The following is a 17,495-nucleotide window of genomic DNA, read 5'->3' as shown; positions in this document are numbered from 1 at the left end:
ACGGGTCACTCACGTATTATTAAGTTGAATAGCTCGTAAATTGGACCAAAACATGTCGAGCTATTTGACTTAATAATACGTGAGTGACCCGTTTAAAAATAATTTAATATGTTTGAGTCTCACGGGAGTTTATAATTATTATTTGCGCCATTTTCAATCAAAAGGGTACTTATTATCGCTTGTCAGTAAGGCGCTATTTCCATATAGCTTCAATTAGAAATTAACCTTATCGACAAGCGACAATATGGTACCTTTTGGTTGAAAACGTCACATTATATTGATTATATGGGGCATTTTCTATGAAAAGGTACCTTATTGTCGATGGCGTTTACGCCGCACAGCGTCGCGCGGCATTGTATTTATATCGGAGCATCGTTTATAATGGTGTAAGCGCCATCGACAATAAGGTCCCTTTTTATAGAAAATACCACATATTCTTATGACATCCTTGTTTTGATAATGAAGTCTTGTAGATTGACCTGCCTGCAATTTATAATGTAATCTGTATTATGAAATAAATGAATCTAAACCTAAATCTAAATCATTGTCGGTTGTCGATAAGGTAGATTTCAAATTGATTTCCTGGAAATAGCGCCTTATTGACAACCGACAATAAGTACCCTTTTGATTGAGAATGGCACATAATCTTTTTTAATTGGCCTAATATAGTTTAAACTATCGTCCAATTTATCGTCAGTGATAAACGATAACCGTCTTTATAACCTGGCAATAAGAGCAATATTGTCAGTACATCACAATTCGCGATGTCATTGTTAACGATACATCACAGTGACGTAACGGAGGAAGTTGTGCAAACGATCTCTCGTTATGCGGGCTGTAGGCACCAGTGTTGGCCGAAACGTAAATGCAATTAACCATTAACCAGTACAAATTGAACCGTAAACTTTAACTGTTCGTTATGGTTTACGGTTCAATTTGTACTGGTTAATGGTTAATTGCAATTAACGTTCGGCCAACACTGGTAGGCACACACTGGTCGAGACATACCGAGGCAGCCGAGAACGAGTGTGTGTTTTTAGGGTTCCGTACCCAAAGGGTAAAAACGGGACACTATTATTGAGGCTCCTCTGTCCGTCTGTCTGTCACCAGGCTGTATCTCATCAACCGTGATTAGACAGTTGAAATTTTCACAGATGATGTATTTCTGTTGCCGCTATAACAACAAATACTAATAAGTACGGAACCCTCGGTGGGCGAATCCGACTCGCACTTGTCCGATTGGATAGAAACGGTGCTGAGACTAGAGATGGGCCGAATATTCGGTAATTATTCGGCATTCGGCATATTTTTCAATGTCCGTATTCGACCGAATATTTCGGTTCGAACTGCCGAATATTTACCAAATAAACAAATTCAATGTTTTTTTAATTCTTTAATTAAGTAAGAGTTGAGCGCGGCGCGCTAACAAACTGGTCAACGCATTTATAGTATACTAGCTTTTGCCCGCGACTTCGTCTGCGTGGAATCAGTAACAGCAGCTAGAGTAAGTTTAGCGCCTGGATAAAGTCTTATAGCAATCATTCAATTTGAGCATAATACAAATTACACAAGGCAACTCATTCATTATCTCAATTCCACCATGATTCCACCATCTAAAGAGATGATTTTCGGGATAAAAACTATCCCATGTCCTTCCCCGGGAATCAAACTATCTCTATACCAAATTTCAACTAAATCGGTTCAGCGGTTTAAGCGTGAAGAGGTAACAGACAGACACACTCGCATTTATAATATTAGTATGGATATGTACGAGGGGCGTTCAATAAATTCTCGATATTGATATCTTACAACCTTTTTGAGTATTTCTTTTGTTACTGGCCACTAAGAGTCATTCATAGACTTTAAAAAAAAAAGTAAAATTCAAACCGATATGTTCTTGTTTTTCTGCAATTGCCGAACAAACGTGAGCACCATGAGCGATTTAACAATGTTAATTAAATTAGAGCATCGAGCCGTAATAAAATTCTTGACCAATCAGGGTAAAAATCAAAAAACTATAAAAGAAGAAATGGATTGTGTTTACCGTGAGTCTGCTCCTTCTTTATCTACCATTCAAAAGTGGTCAAGTGAATTTAAACGTGGGAGAGAGAGTATTGAAGATGATCCTAGACCAGGCCGGCCTGTAGTAGCTACTTCACAAGAAAATATTATCAAAGTGGAAAAACTTATATTGGAAGACGGCCGAGTCGACCACTTTCAAAACAGTATCGCTTGCAAACGTTGATTTTTGACTTGACCCGCCCCTAATTTGTTGACCAATGAGAAACAAAGATCCTTTTTTTTGTAAAGTAGCTGTCATTGTTCACAATCTTTACGTAGCTTGCACGTGTTTTGTCTAGTCTAGTCAGTTGCATCTTGCGCATCTAAAACGCACCACGTGTCTTAACCGTCGCAATTATGAATCACGGCAATTTGTCAACGTATGTGCGAAACCGTATAATTTCTTTAAGAGAAGAAGGATATAATATTAGTCAAATCTCGGAAGAATTACAAATTACGGTAAGTGAATATTTTTTTATTTATACAACTAACTACGCTGTGCAAAGATAAATAAAAAGTATTTATAGTATTATTAGGTTATTAAGATTTAGTTTTTTTTATTCATATATCCTGCTGTTTTAAGTTAAAAATTGGTTTTCAGTATACATGTGATCGATTACCTCACAATACTTCAACTACTTAATTATTAAAATTTTAAATAATATTATTCGTTGACTTATAGAGTAGAATTGTGTTATTTACATATACGCTTTATCACCTTGTAGCAGAAAACATTTTAGCTGTTTACATGGAGTATTTAAACATGTAGTAGATATTAGTTCAATACGCAAAGGAGGGTTGCAAGCAACATATTTTGATCATTACATTTCTTTTTTTTAGAGAAATTCAGCACGCCGCTGGATTAAACGCTACGACGGAGAAGCAAGTTTAGAAAATCAACCCCGTCCCCAACCGCAACGCATTATTGCTGGCCAGCGTTTGGACCAACTGATCACCACCTATGAAGAGCATCCATTTACGCCTATTCGGCACTTTGCGGCGGCATTTGATTGTTCTCCGCAAACCGTGCGAAACGCTCTTCATAGGGTCGGCATCCACCACCGAAAGCCGGCAAAAAAAATTGTTTTGACAGATGTTCAAAAAGCAGCGCGCCTCAATTTCGCTCGAGATATGAGGGATTTTGATTTTTCACATGCCATATTTTCCGACGAGAAGTCTTTTAAGTCGAGCCAGGTGGGTCGCAAGAATTTATGGCGTGTGGATAATACACGATACGACCCGCGGAATGTGGTCCCATGTTTAGAGTCAGGAAGAGTTGTAGTTAACATGTGGGCGTGGATGAGTGCAGCTGGGCCAGGAGAGCTCGTATATTTACCCGAGAGGGCCAATGGCGCGAGTTATCTGGAGGTTCTGCAGGACACAATGGTGCCGTCAGTGAGGACAGTGTATCCGGAAGAAGACGTGCCTGAAGTAATATTCATACACGACAACTGCCCTATACACAAATGTCGCCTGGTGCAAAATTGGCTTCAACAGAAACCCAGTGGCATTAAAGCAATACCATGGCCCTCGCGCTCTCCGGATCTCAATCCCATTGAAAATCTTTGGTCCGTAATGGTCCAACGCTGGGATACGAGATCCGAAAGGACCAAAAACGCACTCGTCGCACATGTTAACGAGGTGTGGGACTCGTTGCGCGGATCAAATTTGTGCGAAAACCTTGTAGCCTCGATGCGGAGGAGATTGGATGCAGTCATAGACGCTGACGGGGCACTAACAAAATATTAACCGTGCTTTGCACAAAGCATTGAGGTAACTTTGTTTAAACAACGGTTAATATCAACGGTTAGTGGTTCATCGGTGTTTTACGCTATAGTCTTAAGTCACCTATGTTATTTACGTGTCAATATATTTATTTACGTTCATGCTAAAAATATTTGTTTAAAATGTCAGTTTTGTGTTATTGAGTATTAATTTGTTTTTTTTTCTTGACGAACTTGAGACATGTGTTTGTTACCGACTGTCTTTCATGTGACCGTGTGTTGACTTTCATGTGTTGTTTACACTACGATTCATAAGAAAATTTGTGCAGTGGTTCATAGGTGTTAGTAATCTTGGCTGTAAGTATAAGTAATGTAGGGTTTAAGATCACTTAATTAATAACGTGTCAAGAAATTTAATTATGTGTATTTTTATATATAATTAGCATAAGTAGTATTATTAGATTAATTAGGTTAACTAGAATATATATTAGCTCAGGGTAAAATTTGGTTATATTTTGTTTCGAGTTGATGTTAATAGTGAGTGTGATAGTAACTTTAGTATAGTAACATAACTTAGTATAAGGGTATATAACTAAGTATAAGGCGAAAACAAGATACACTAGCTGATTCAATCTTACAAATTTTACAATATAATATTTTACGCCATTTATTCATTTTTTTATTCGACCCGATAATGCTCGATAGCAACGCAAAGGGCCCACATTGTATAGTGATTACGGTGTATCTGGGTTCTTTTTGCCGCCTTGCCCCGACTCGTAACCCATATTTTACTTGTTTAACCACATTTTAAGTTCGACACGCTGTAACAATCGGTATGATCAACACGTGCAATATGTTCACTTGGATTACTTGGATAGTTATAGATACAGTGATAATATGTGCTAGTGTGTGTTCTTCTTCACATATTGTTGATTTATATTAATTTACTTTCTCTCATTTAATTTGGTGAAATTAATTAAATTAAATGTCATGTAAAATAAAAACAATATATATATAACTAAATAAGCCTACCCATTTCCTAATAAATAAAATCTTACATTTAAGACTTATATCTATAACCTATTTACTAATCGACTGAAGTACTGACATGTACTGAAGTAGGTCCATTTCCGCCACCGAGGGAAGACGATATTTTCATTGATATAGTAAATCTGAACCGTATTTCTGCATGGAATAGAGTCTACATAGCTCGCACATTTGCACGAGAAGAACCACTCTATGCAGCAATACGGTTGCAAAATGCCCCAATTGGTCAAGATTGATGCTAGTAGTATTCGCTCATTTTGGAGTTTTAGCGAAGGAAATGGTGGTGATACAAATAACGTAACGTTTACATTTATTAAGTCATCTACGGCCTGTTTATATTTAAGTAGGTATATTATTTAAGTTGTTTTTGTTAAGTATTATTGTTAATATTAGTCTAGTTTATATTATTCTTGTATATAATAAATGTATAAAAATAAATACTTTGTATTTTTTTTGTTGGACCAAATTACGTAAGAAAGTAACTCATTTATTTGATAATAAGTGTTATAAAATAAATATTAAAACTAAAACTAACTACAATTATAATAACTAAAGCTAAAAATTCAAAATACCTAACAAAAATTTGTGCCCTTGGTAGGGTGCCCATCACGCAGGCAGCGTTCCCGCGCTGGATTGCTATGATTTTACCATTTTTTGCTAGAACTAAATATTAATTATTTGATCAGCAAAGTAAAAAACGATATAAGACTTGCATCGTATAAAATTTCAGTAATCGAACTATTTGAGTACTTATGAACAGACGGGGTATAGTTAAAAAAATAGTCGCGGCTAATACTCGCGGCATTTTAGTTTGGTGTGAATCTATTGTCTCATATTTTTCTTTGACAGCATGCCGGCACTATAACTTGCCTAACATAGCAAACACCTGCAGAACAATTACGCCGTGCACCAATTACTGCTTGCCTGATGAATGCAGCCCGGACCTAATATTCGAAACCTAAGCAATAAACTAACCCAAATGGCAGTTTAATGCGTTCCAGATGCGTCTCTTTTTCTTAATAGTACGCAACAAAGTATTGCTGCGTAAATGCGAGCGCTTAGTTTTTTCTTTTGTCTCTCCTGAGTCCTTACTCCTTATCCTTAAACCTTGTCGGCTAGCTTTGAGATAGCTAATAACGTGAAATTTATCACAATACAATAGAATAAAAATAGTTTGCCGGGAGTAAAATAAAAATAGTCCATATAAAATGATTCAAATTTATTAATAACTTAAACATATACCTATCATGCAATACAGTAAATTAAAATAAATTAACCTATTCAAAAGTAAAATTAAGGTGTCGGCATGGTCGCTGTGACAACTGAAAATAAAAATTAATCGTTTAATGAAGATGATGGTGTGAACGTAGTAATAGGGTCCCGTTTTCACCCTTTGGCTACACAGGCTACACTACACGGTACACGGTAGCACGGCATTGAGGATCGGCCATAGATAAGTTTTCGAACGTAAAAAACTCAACACGGACCCCACCAGAATTATGCGGTTCTCATAAGATATTACATATTTGATATGAGAAACCACATATGTTTATTATAACCACTTACCCTGTGTTCACATTCCTTCTTGACCATCTCTGTATGCTGGTTTGTATACAGGGTGGCTAAAAAATAAGTGCATTCCCGTTGCCAGGGAGGTTTTGGGATTATACTGAGCATCTTTTACTATGGGACCAACCCCGAAATCGCGAAAAAAATTTGACTGTTCCATACATTTTGGCTGGTCCATTTTTTATGGGAGGTATATATAATTTATAATATTATAATTTATAATATAATAATTTATCATATTTATATTTGATATGTTGCATCTTGAATAAATATCTGGGCATGCCATTTTCATATTTATATATGCCATACGGGGACCAACATATTTTGAGCTTTCTGTTCCAACAGTTGGTATACTAGTCTAGGGCTCAAAAATATTATGGTTCTCGCATAGACTGTTCAAACAAAGGGCTGTTTGTTCTTTGAACGAACCTAATATTCATATATGTATCAATATTCAACACTGGCTTACTATAATCTAATACTTAGTATAAGCCCATTGTTGTAGACTCTCAAAACGCAAAGGCAGTTGCTTGAGGACTTTGAGAGAGACAGGCAAGGCAGTGAGATGCTGTAAAGAGTAGGTAAATGTAACATTAGTAAATTAGGATAGTGACTTTCTAGTTTCAAAATGGTGATATTTATGGACGTAGAACGTGTTTTAGATAGGTATGATTATATTTTTATGTTAGATATTGGACTTATTTGGCCGTGGGACCTTACACATTTTGTTTTGAGGCGAGAGTGTTATTGTGGATTAGAAATCGAGCGACAAGGACAATTGGATCATTTTATTGTTGACATTAGTTTTGGAGTTAATGTTTTAATTTTAGTTGACCAACCGTACTTTTGGTGTAGTGTGTGTCGAAGGTGCATATACGACCACCATTTACCGGAGGAGTGCGAAGTGTGTGAAGAAAAAAGTAAGGGCTAAACTGCGTTTACCGGGTGCGTATATATATATTTAAATGTATGTATTTATTTATTGGACCAATAAACTATCCTACCTATTTCCTAATAAATAAAATCTTGCGTGTTCAGATCACGTCGGGGTCACCAATGTGGCAGTCAGGGTTTGGTAATGTGTTGGGATTGTTAGAAATAAAAGTCCATACGCGGTAACAATAATTAATCTATATTAAAAACTAAAAACTAAACTTACACAAATAACACAAACAAATTACACTTACACAAGTCGCATTTAACACTTATATCTAAAACCATAAGCCATTATAACAGATTGCCTACTGAACTAAAAATCATTACGGATCACTCGGTGTTTCATAGGGAATTGAAAATATTTTTATTGAGAGGTTGCTTTTACAAAGTGGATGAAATTTTTGATAATATTTAAGATTTAGGCTTATTATATTATGATTACACTAAGTTTTTAATAATTATAATTTTTTGAATAAATGTATGACTATAAGGTTATACTCATACATTTATTAAAAAAATATAATAATAAGTAGGCTTATTTACTAATTTAATACGTGATGGCCGCGGCTTCACGGCGGCGGCTGTCTGCAATAACAAAATATATAGGTTAACATTGATGCTATAGTAGTATTCGCTCATTTTGTAGTTTTAGCGAAGGAAGTGGTTATTTACGTTGCCAAATTTAAAGCATAGACCTTCACTCACTTTCGTTCGCTTCGGTCCAATTTTTTTGTCGAGATAGTTTTAGGAAATTATTTAAAATGGCGGAGTTGACACAAATGACGTAGGTGCCATTGGCATCTATTCTAAGACGCATAGAACCATTGCGGCTCGTTACAAAAACGATCGTGAATATCAACATACCCTAGTAGGGTTTCCTGCGAAGCATGCACCCTGGCGCCGCGCAGGGTAATGCTGCGGTCGGCGGCCGGGTGCGTCGGTCTTGACGCCCCGGAATAGCAACCGGCCGCGACCTGGTCCGCCCCGAGCCCGGCCTTGAGGGTCGAATACGGCGCGCAACCCCAACCGGGGTCGGTGGCGGGGTCGGCGGTATTGAAGCCGCCGAGGGTTCCATCTGAGGCCCTCTAACAAAAAGCGAAACAAAATGAAAATTTCAACGATAATGTCACGCAAGGGGAAACTAAGACTTAGTACTGAACGTTCTTACCTAAGGCAAAGGCGCAGGGGCATGCCGCACCCCCAGCATGTTTCAGCTGCCGGCGACGACGCCGGCTGCTCTGCTGCTTGTGCCTCTGCGCCCTCCGCCTCGTCCTCCGCACCCTCTCGCTGTCTTCGTGTCCTGAAGCTTCAAGCAAACATATCCCATTATGAATTTGTAAATTTACATAACTCGAATATGTATTATATAGTTACAGAACTTACCTAAGGCATTGAAAAATGTCTCTCAAAAAATCCATTATTTTATTTAGTTATATATGTTCGGTTCGGGCCTCGTCACTGAACTGAACAAGAGCATCGTAGAGATCGAGCTTACAGTTTACCAATTATCATTTTGTTTATTATATCATATTTCTCAAAGAGTTGTTTTGGGAACTCTCAACACCGCCGAATAACGAAATAGGAAACCCTTTAAGGTCCGCCACACCGCCATCTTAATACTTACAACAACATAAGGGTCAGCATAAATTATAATCAAACTAGCAGTTTCCCGCGACTCGTCTGCGTGGAATAACCCTTTAAAAGCTTCCAACTTTTCTGGGATAAAAACTATGCTATGTCCATTCCCGGGACTCCAACTATATACGAAATTTCAACTTAATCGGTTTAGCTAGCGCTAACGAGTGCGGCCGAGTCAAACAGACATTCAGTAAACAGAGTTATTACGTAACTTACTAATAAAACTTAAGCCTAAATAATGGGTTAAAGGCGCGGGCGCTGTATCCTAGAACTCATTATGGCTTGTTTAAAAAAAGCTTCCAAGTATGGTCGAACAATTATTTAACGGTCACCAGATGTGTATCTTTCTATCATAGAATGATTTTTACCTGACCCATAATTATTATTTGCAAACAGTTATTTTAGTCATGGTTATTTTTTTAACCAAGACACAAACAGATATGCTCTTCTTAATTATGCTATATTTTAAAGAAATAGTTATAATTATACGATTATTATATTTACCCATGATTATTTTAGTACAAAGTTCATTTTTTATTTTATTTTAAATGTTTATCAAGTCTGTTCTTAAAACTGTTCACAGAGGGAGCACTTATAACTGTCTTTATTACCTTAAACGTTAAACTTATTTATTACCGATCCTCAATACCGTGTAGCATTCATATACACTTTTTTTTAACATCATTTTCACAAGTAATTTTCCACCCATTGGAACCATATTAGCGGATTATCACAAACAAGAAGCATTTACTATTACAGTAATAATAAAATAACTAGGCAACATTAGAAAACAAATTGACTTAACTACAATAGGTAAGTAACTAATTATTTAAAACAAACCTCGTGTGCTCTTCCGATGCGTTATCTCCTTCCTGCTAGAGTCCTTCAGTCCACTTTCGCAAACAAAAAAAGGTCCTCGCGCCGTGATCATAATATTTTTTATAGCCATTGCTTCGTGTTTCAGAGTCATCTACAATAAATAAGTGATAAATATTAAGTAGTCTTTATAGTTAACATTATCGACTACCATCAGCATCACGTGTCGAATAATTTACTTACCATGAAATATCACAAATTCACAAGACAGCGGAGTATTAGTAATAGGGTCCCGTTTTTACCCTTTGGGTACGGAACCCTAAAAACGTGATTTTTTTGCCGTTTTTTGCGTAATGTTATGGAACCCATCGTCGGTTTTTTTTGTAGTTTCGATGTTATTACTCACATATAAATGTAAAAGAAAATTGACATCTTTTACACGACTGCCCGAAAAAGGAGAAAATTGTAATCATGGCATGTCATACTAACATATAACATAAGTCAGAGTCCCTAGACTACAAGAAAAAATAGCTATTACAGAAAAGCGCGTTATTGTTATGCAAAAGAGAATTGTGGTAAACATTTCACTCTTATGTTGCAGAGGGAATTGATTTGTTAGCTGTTATCGACTGAACTTGAGAGTGCCAGAACTAAAGTGGCTAAAACTTAAATTTATTAACACTTCGAACAATCCAAAATATTTTAACATCGTCTCGACGTCATTTGGTCTTGTGAGATCTTACGTGAAACAGGAGACTTGTGTTTGTGTTCTAAAATGGAAAGAAAGTAAGTACTCATGGAATAATATTGTATTTAAAAATAAAGTTAAATCACCAATTTTGGATATTGATACCCTAGTGCCCATATGACTGTGCGGAAGTTCCGAAAAAAGTTAAGATTTCAGTGAAATGGTGATTACACTATAGTATGCTCACTGGTGCAAAGATATTTATTTTTCTAGAAAATAAGTCAAAATTGACCACTAGGGTATCGATATACGTAGTATTAATACCTTATCATTTGCACATATTAGGATTTAGACATAGTGATTTAGTTCTAATTAATGACGTGATATTGGAAGATCAAAATTAAGATAACAACTAACTGCCACTGTCAAATCTGTTCTAATTTTATTCTAGATCGGTTATATTTTTGGTCTCTATTTCTGAGCGCTCCCCAGCGCTTACACATTTCTGTTTGGCGTAATGGTTGACTGGGAGAGAATACGTTAAGGCATGCCTTTTGAACTCTTTTTGTGTGCATTGTGCAATAAAGTTTAAAATAAGTAATAAACTGTTTATTCTGTTTGCAGCGGAATTAATACGCCACCACCGTCATCGCCGGACGGTGTAACACCACCGCCGACACCGGAGGCGTCGACTTCGTCGGCGAGCGAACTGGACTCGCCGCCGAGGTCACCTACACTGCCGCCAACACCACCACCTGACCTTGTGGCGGCTGTTATATGGTGGCCACCGGCTCCTCTGCAGGAGCGGAGGCACAGCGCTCCTTTTTAATTTACTATGGGACCACAATTAAATAATAAAACAGTTCTATAGTAGTATTATTTCTAATTCTTTGTTGAACTTGTTCCTCCATTGTTGTTGCTCCATTATTTTTTTTTGAAATTTTCAACCTAACCAGTCAGTAAGATAAAAAGGTGGCTCGACAAAAGGCAAATTCACACCAGAGTTCTTTAGATTTAAATTTACAACGTTTGTTGTATGGGAGCCCCACTTAAATATTTATTTTATTCTGTTTTTAGGATTTGTTGTTATAGCGGCAACAGAAATACATCATCTGTGAAAATTACAACTGTCTAGCTATCACGGTTCATGAGATACAGCCTGGTGATAGACGGACAGACAGACGGACGGACAGCGGAGTCTTAGTAATAGGATCCCGTTTTTTATTACTGTTTGGGTAAGGAACCCTAAAAATTGAATTTTTAATGAAATGTTTTATTTCATGTTTTATAGATGTTTGTAAAATTTGGTAAGTAATTACCTACAATTATCATGAGTGCTATAGAGAACTTGAAACGTCGAAATTGAATATTCCAATAATATTCAAATATGTAATACGGATAGTAATCCGTGACACAATCTATTTATTTATTTAATTTTATATTGAGGTATGGTGGCATATTAAAATGATGTAACAATCCTTTCCAGGGCCACCGTAAGATATCATGATATAAAGAAAAATAAAACCCATCGCGGCTCAAAGGATCGAAAGCCAGATGGGTAAAGCCGTCGAGATTGTTAATTTTTGTCTGAACCAAATCTTCCAGTTCGTTTTCATCGAATATGTAAGCACTACTGGCGTTGTTGTTAGTTGATTCTATAAAGCAATGCTTGTTTCCCCATTTCGCAAACTTAATAAAAGTTGGTGTTTCTATAACATTTTTGCATTTTCATCAAACCCTCCTAATTTTGGTTAAAAATGCCGTGGCCGTATTCTCCGAGTGCTTTTAAACTATCAATTATTTTCATATTTAAACATTTACAAAAATACGTTTAAAACGTTTGAAAGATTAGACACACTATCATTTTATTCAATTTGTAATACGCATTTGTAATACGTATTAATATATTTATAACATTTTGCTGTTATTCTTATTGGACCACTGTTTACATTCTGACAGAAAATCACAAAAAACTTCAAAAGAAATTCTAGTGGTCCGCCCCCAAATTTCATTGGTGGACAAAAGCTGACAAGCCTCGGGCAGATGTTCCCGCTTCAAACAAAATGCGCCTTTAAGGTGGTCGACTCTGGCTTTGGCCGATAGTACATATATGTATATAATATCCTACTCGATGATTTAAAAAATCTGTCCCACAATATTTGATAGCTTTCAGCGACACCCTTCTCATTTCAAGATCTAGGTGAATCTAGCTCAGAACTAGTTCTAAACCAGCTCAAGTACTAGATCCTATTCAGGTACAAATTAAGAGACGTTACGCTCTGTATTCAGCTCGGGTCGGTGATGAATCGACGAATCCGTCGCTGATTGATATTTCGTACACAGCCCTGATTGTGGTACAAGATATGAGCTTAGCGTTTTTGAATACTCGATGACCCACAGGACTATTCTAACGTACACTAACATCAGAATGATGAATCATTAAGTTATCGTGCATCTCGCTCGCGCCAATATATGTACGGACAAGTTCGATCGAAATGCACGATATAAAAATGACATTCTGATATCAGCTTACGTGGGAAGTCGCTATAAAGGTTTACAGATACTGAATTGTCACGTAATTTTTGGTAAGGAAAAATTTAATGTTCTTTAATCATGGTCACCCTACAACACCTAACTAAATAAAGATAAAACTTCTTTGAACCGTTATGATAGCAAGGATTATGAAGAAAATATACTGTCACACTTGAGTGATATATGATTTTTCAAAAGTAACCACTGATGACATTCACTTTAACACTTGTCACGGATAAAGCAGAGTGTCGGACTGTTGGTATCTGACGGAAGTATTCTAATTGCAGGATGACCATGCATATCGTGAATAAATTTAACTTTTTTATTAACACAACAAAAAAATATACGTTCATCTCACTAATTCTGGTACGAAACATATAATTTACTGAATACGCAATGTTTTCTCTGCTCGCGACTTCTGAATCACCCTGTATTATAAGAATTTAATAGACATCGTTCTCACTTAAACCTTGGACCAAACCTGGCTTAACCCAGCTTTAACTACCTTGCCATTCGACGTTCAACCAACCACCCATACAAATACGGTGCCATTCTCCTTGCACTGAACCCCAAATCAGGGTCAGTAGGAAACTATCTCGGTGCTTATTGCGATTTATACCTCGATCGTGATCTATTTAATAATTACGCGTTTTCCCGAACTCTATGAATAGGGTAGCGGTTGTAAGGCGAAAGTAGGACGTGTTGATGATAGATACACGTAAATAGAGTCAGACCATGAAAAGTCTGCAGCGATTTTGATAGCATACGCAGTGCAAGTGTTATTTTAAACGTCAAATTTCTAATCGAATTTAAACTGTTGTGAGACATACTAACATTAAATCATGAATCATGTGAGTTCGTGCTGTGTGGCGCTACAAGTGTTAGGTGACCCAAACCCAAACACACCACTGTGCCCGCCTACAACGATAGCGCAAGACCTCCCCCAACCGGTTTTCTCGGCGCGCGCGCAGAGAGCGACGCGGCGCGCGGCAGCGGCAGTACGCAACACACGGTCGTCGTGAACGCTGCTCGCACTATTAGTGCTTGAGAAAGGAGACCTAGGCTCTCCGAAACATGTCGCGCGAGTGACTAAAACAAGTGTCTAAACCGTAAAATGATTTAATGTCAAATTTCTATGACATTTTGACGCATAAATAACACCTGCACTGCGTGTGTTCTATCAAAATCGCTGCAGACTTTTCATGGTCTAACTCTACATAATTATATGAAGACTCGAGGGATCATCCATGGTGTTTCTTTAATGCTTTTGAGAGGTGAATATGTATGTCAAGTATGGTAGCAAAAAGTAAGCAGGTAGGCAGGTCTCATCGAATATGGGGGTTTTCAGAAAAAATGGTACTCACCATTTACTTTTTTCTAAAAACCATCAACTTTTGGGTTATTTTGACTCAGAATCACGAGTACTATTGAATGAGACAAAGGAAAAAAAGTGTCCCCAGTTTTTTATACAAATTTTGGGTGTCAGTTGTGACGGTCCATACAAAATGTATGTGAAAATGCGTCTCAAGACTGTCATTTATTGGGGACACTTTTTTTTTCTTTTTAAATCGATAGTCCTCGTGATTCTGAGTAAAAATAACCCAAAAGTTAATAGATATTGAAAAAAAGTAAATGAGCTACACTTTTAAGTGGAAATTCTCATATACAAACAACAACAAAATATTTCAAAGCCACGGGTCACTCACGTAACGTTAGTAGTGACTAATATTGCGTGAAAGACCAATCTTAAAAAAATCGCAAATTAAATTAGATTGTTCTTGTAGTTCGGAGTTTTATCTTATACCTAAAGTTTCTATCGAAATCCATTGCGTTCATATATATTTTTGTGATTTTATGGTATTTACAACCAACTTCACACTCAACTGGTTCATACCTAATGCAGATATTTTCACACATTTCGCACAAAAGGTTTAAGGACTTCTGCAAATATTTCAGCTGCTAATTCACATATTACCAGTTGCTGGTGTTAAATAGATATAGGCTTAACTCGACATCTGCAAACCTTTGTTTCCATTTGCATAGTGTTGAAACCGACGCTAATGCTCTAAGCCGGCAAAATTAATTATCTGCCGACAAAAGCCGTAAGCTGTTGCGATATTGAGGGCTTGGAGAGTGCGAGATACTTAGCCAGTTGCACCAACCACAGTTAACGGACTGATAAGCGTAACGCAGCAGATTTCTATAAAACTTCACATACAAAATAACGTAACGTAACGTTAATTTAACGGTAACAGACGGTTTGATGCAACCGACCCTTAATCCAGTCACATCCAGTTAAAAGTAATACTGAGATATTTACCAGTATACTTCATAAACTGGGACTTGGGAGGGTAAGATGTAGACGATTTTAAGATCCTGTCAGAAGAAGCAGTCGCGTACCTGGGAAGAGTGGGAAGGACGAAATTCTAAATATAAGCTTTTTTTTCCTTTTATACTATGTAATCCAGTGACATGTACATATGCCATACGATAAATAATAATAATTTCAATAGATATACCACAAAAAACATAGCCTTTCCGTAACGTGCGCCGAATTCAGTATTCACCTAACTAAAAAAGAAAATTAGTTTTAAATAGGTGGTAATAAAACAGCACGTGTCAAACAAAGAAAAGAAACAACCAATTTAGTCCCATTTAGCTCCTATCGCCTCTCAATCCAAAGGCTAAACTACCAACAACTTTATACAGAAAAGGTCGTATAAACATATGTGGTTGATAGCACAAAAACCGTTTTAGATAACGCGGACTAGATTAGCAAGAAGTGGGTTAATTTGTGTTTATTGGGACGACAAATCGGACCAATTTGTCACATCATTGAGCACCGCTCGTTGGGTCTATTTGAGTCGTAATACTGTGTCATTGCATTGCTATCTCGTATGGTGCTTGCAATACTAAATCAAAAAAAATCTTCAAATCTTGATCTTTTTAATTTAAGATTAGTAGTTAAGTTTAATATTATATAATGTTATGACTCCATTTAGAGTTAGGAGTATTTAAGAATATGTATGAAATCAGTTTTTCGCTCATAATTTTTACAATATTAAAAAAATCTAAAAAAGTCAAATGTACGGGCAAACGAACATGTTTTGCTATTTCAGTCAGTCTCAGTACATACAATAAGTACTGAGGTTGACAGAGGTAGCATGACAAATACGAATGTTTCCGAGAAAATACGATGGCAAACAAATATACTTAAACGGGTCACTCTCGTAGAACTCGCTTTACTCGTGAAGATTTCTTGACATGTCACGAAAGTTTTGTTATTAAAACAGTATGGACGTTGCTGCGATGATACTTGATTATTGCCTACGTAACAACAATTTTTAACTGGCCATAGGTGTGTCTTACCTCTTTGTGATAAGGTTTAAAACTGGTCAACGTCTACGATTGTACATTATTGAGAGAGAGTTTACTGTGGGAATAGAGGGCGTGAGTAAGAGGGCTTAAGTTTCTACTGTCAAGATACTAGTATATAATTATAATTTTATTGGAAGGTGAAAAGATGTATTAATGTAGTAAACTCGTCTAATTTTTCCTCAGAAATTTTAAAATTAAAGGCAACTGAGTCCTAGACAGATGTAGTAAAGATACTATTAAATGTAGAGTACGAGCCGGGGTTTGAACCAGCGACCTCCGGATTGAAAGTCGCACGCTCTTATCGTTAGGCCACCGGCGCTTTATGTAAAGATACTATTAAGTATGTATATAATTATGATTTTATTGGGAGGTGAAAATATGTATAATATAGTAAACTCGTTGATTTTTCCTCAGAAATTTTAAATTTAAAGGCATCTGATTCACAGACAGATGTAGGCTATAATTTATTTCCCGAATATTGGTAAAAAATACATTATTTTGTAACAGGTCAAAACTAGATTGGCACTGGTTTTAGTAGATTATTTTTAAAACCAGACACCGCGCTCCAGTATCCTTAATTTTCTGAGAACAGAAGATCTTTTGTTATTTTGCTACAAAATTAAAATTAGAAATTTAACTAGGTCAAACAAGTTCACCTGTGTTTGAGCGTGTTTCCTATGAAGCTTTGTTTTATAGGTGGTTGCTATGTGAAACATTACCTGAAACAAAAGTAAGATATTAATTACACATTTCAATAAACTTATTCGTTACTTATATAACTATTAAATACATTATAACGAGTCACTCACGTCGACTGAGCAATTTGACTTTGAACGTGAGTAACTCGATTTAAAGTCTGCATAAATCACACTGAAGTTTTTGTAATTTTAGTAGCGTGGCAAATCAGGTTTTGCATTAAAGCTTTCCTACTATACTACCCCCACCATTATAACATACCATATCCGAAATGACATGAGCGAAAAAACATTTCTAGAAGACTTAAGACGAAATAACGACTGGGTATGTATGTACATTTCCATTTTTAGCAATGTCATGAAAGATTCACGGTTAGTTTCACTAGACTTATATTGACCGGGATATAGACC

The 17,495-nt window shown here is 36.5% G+C and overlaps 2 protein-coding genes across 2 annotated transcripts in view; both read right to left on the bottom strand.

Annotated features, from left to right (window-relative positions):
• Nucleotides 1-17,495, bottom strand: part of LOC134747017 (uncharacterized) — a 242,926-nt gene that overhangs the window by 177,471 nt on the left and 47,960 nt on the right. The gene's annotated exons all lie outside the window — the stretch shown is intronic.
• On the bottom strand, nucleotides 6,877-10,735 carry LOC134747410 (uncharacterized). Its single transcript, XM_063682034.1, has 4 exons — nucleotides 9,816-10,735; nucleotides 8,506-8,643; nucleotides 8,202-8,422; nucleotides 6,877-6,969 (listed from the first exon to the last, which is right to left on the bottom strand). Exons 1-4 carry the CDS (start codon nucleotides 9,943-9,945, stop codon nucleotides 6,877-6,879), a joined length of 582 nt encoding a protein of 193 aa, XP_063538104.1. The 5' UTR covers nucleotides 9,946-10,735.

This window comes from Cydia strobilella, chromosome 14 (assembly GCF_947568885.1).
Source record: "Cydia strobilella chromosome 14, ilCydStro3.1, whole genome shotgun sequence".
NCBI classification, from domain to species: Eukaryota; Metazoa; Arthropoda; class Insecta; order Lepidoptera; family Tortricidae; genus Cydia; species Cydia strobilella.
The sequence above is the reverse complement of the archived record's forward strand: the minus strand, read 5'-3'. Positions and strand labels throughout refer to the sequence as shown.

Excerpts from the sequence above, each read along its gene's own strand:
- LOC134747410 (XM_063682034.1), bottom strand. The coding sequence starts at position 9,945 with ATGACTCTGAAACACGAAGCAATGGCTATAAAAAATATTATGATCACG. Across the intron at positions 8,644-9,815 it reads GCATCGGAAGAGCACACGAG|CTTCAGGACACGAAGACAGC; the intron begins GTTTGTTTTAAA and ends GTTTGCTTGAAG. Across the intron at positions 8,423-8,505 it reads CCCCTGCGCCTTTGCCTTAG|AGGGCCTCAGATGGAACCCT; the intron begins GTAAGAACGTTC and ends GCTTTTTGTTAG.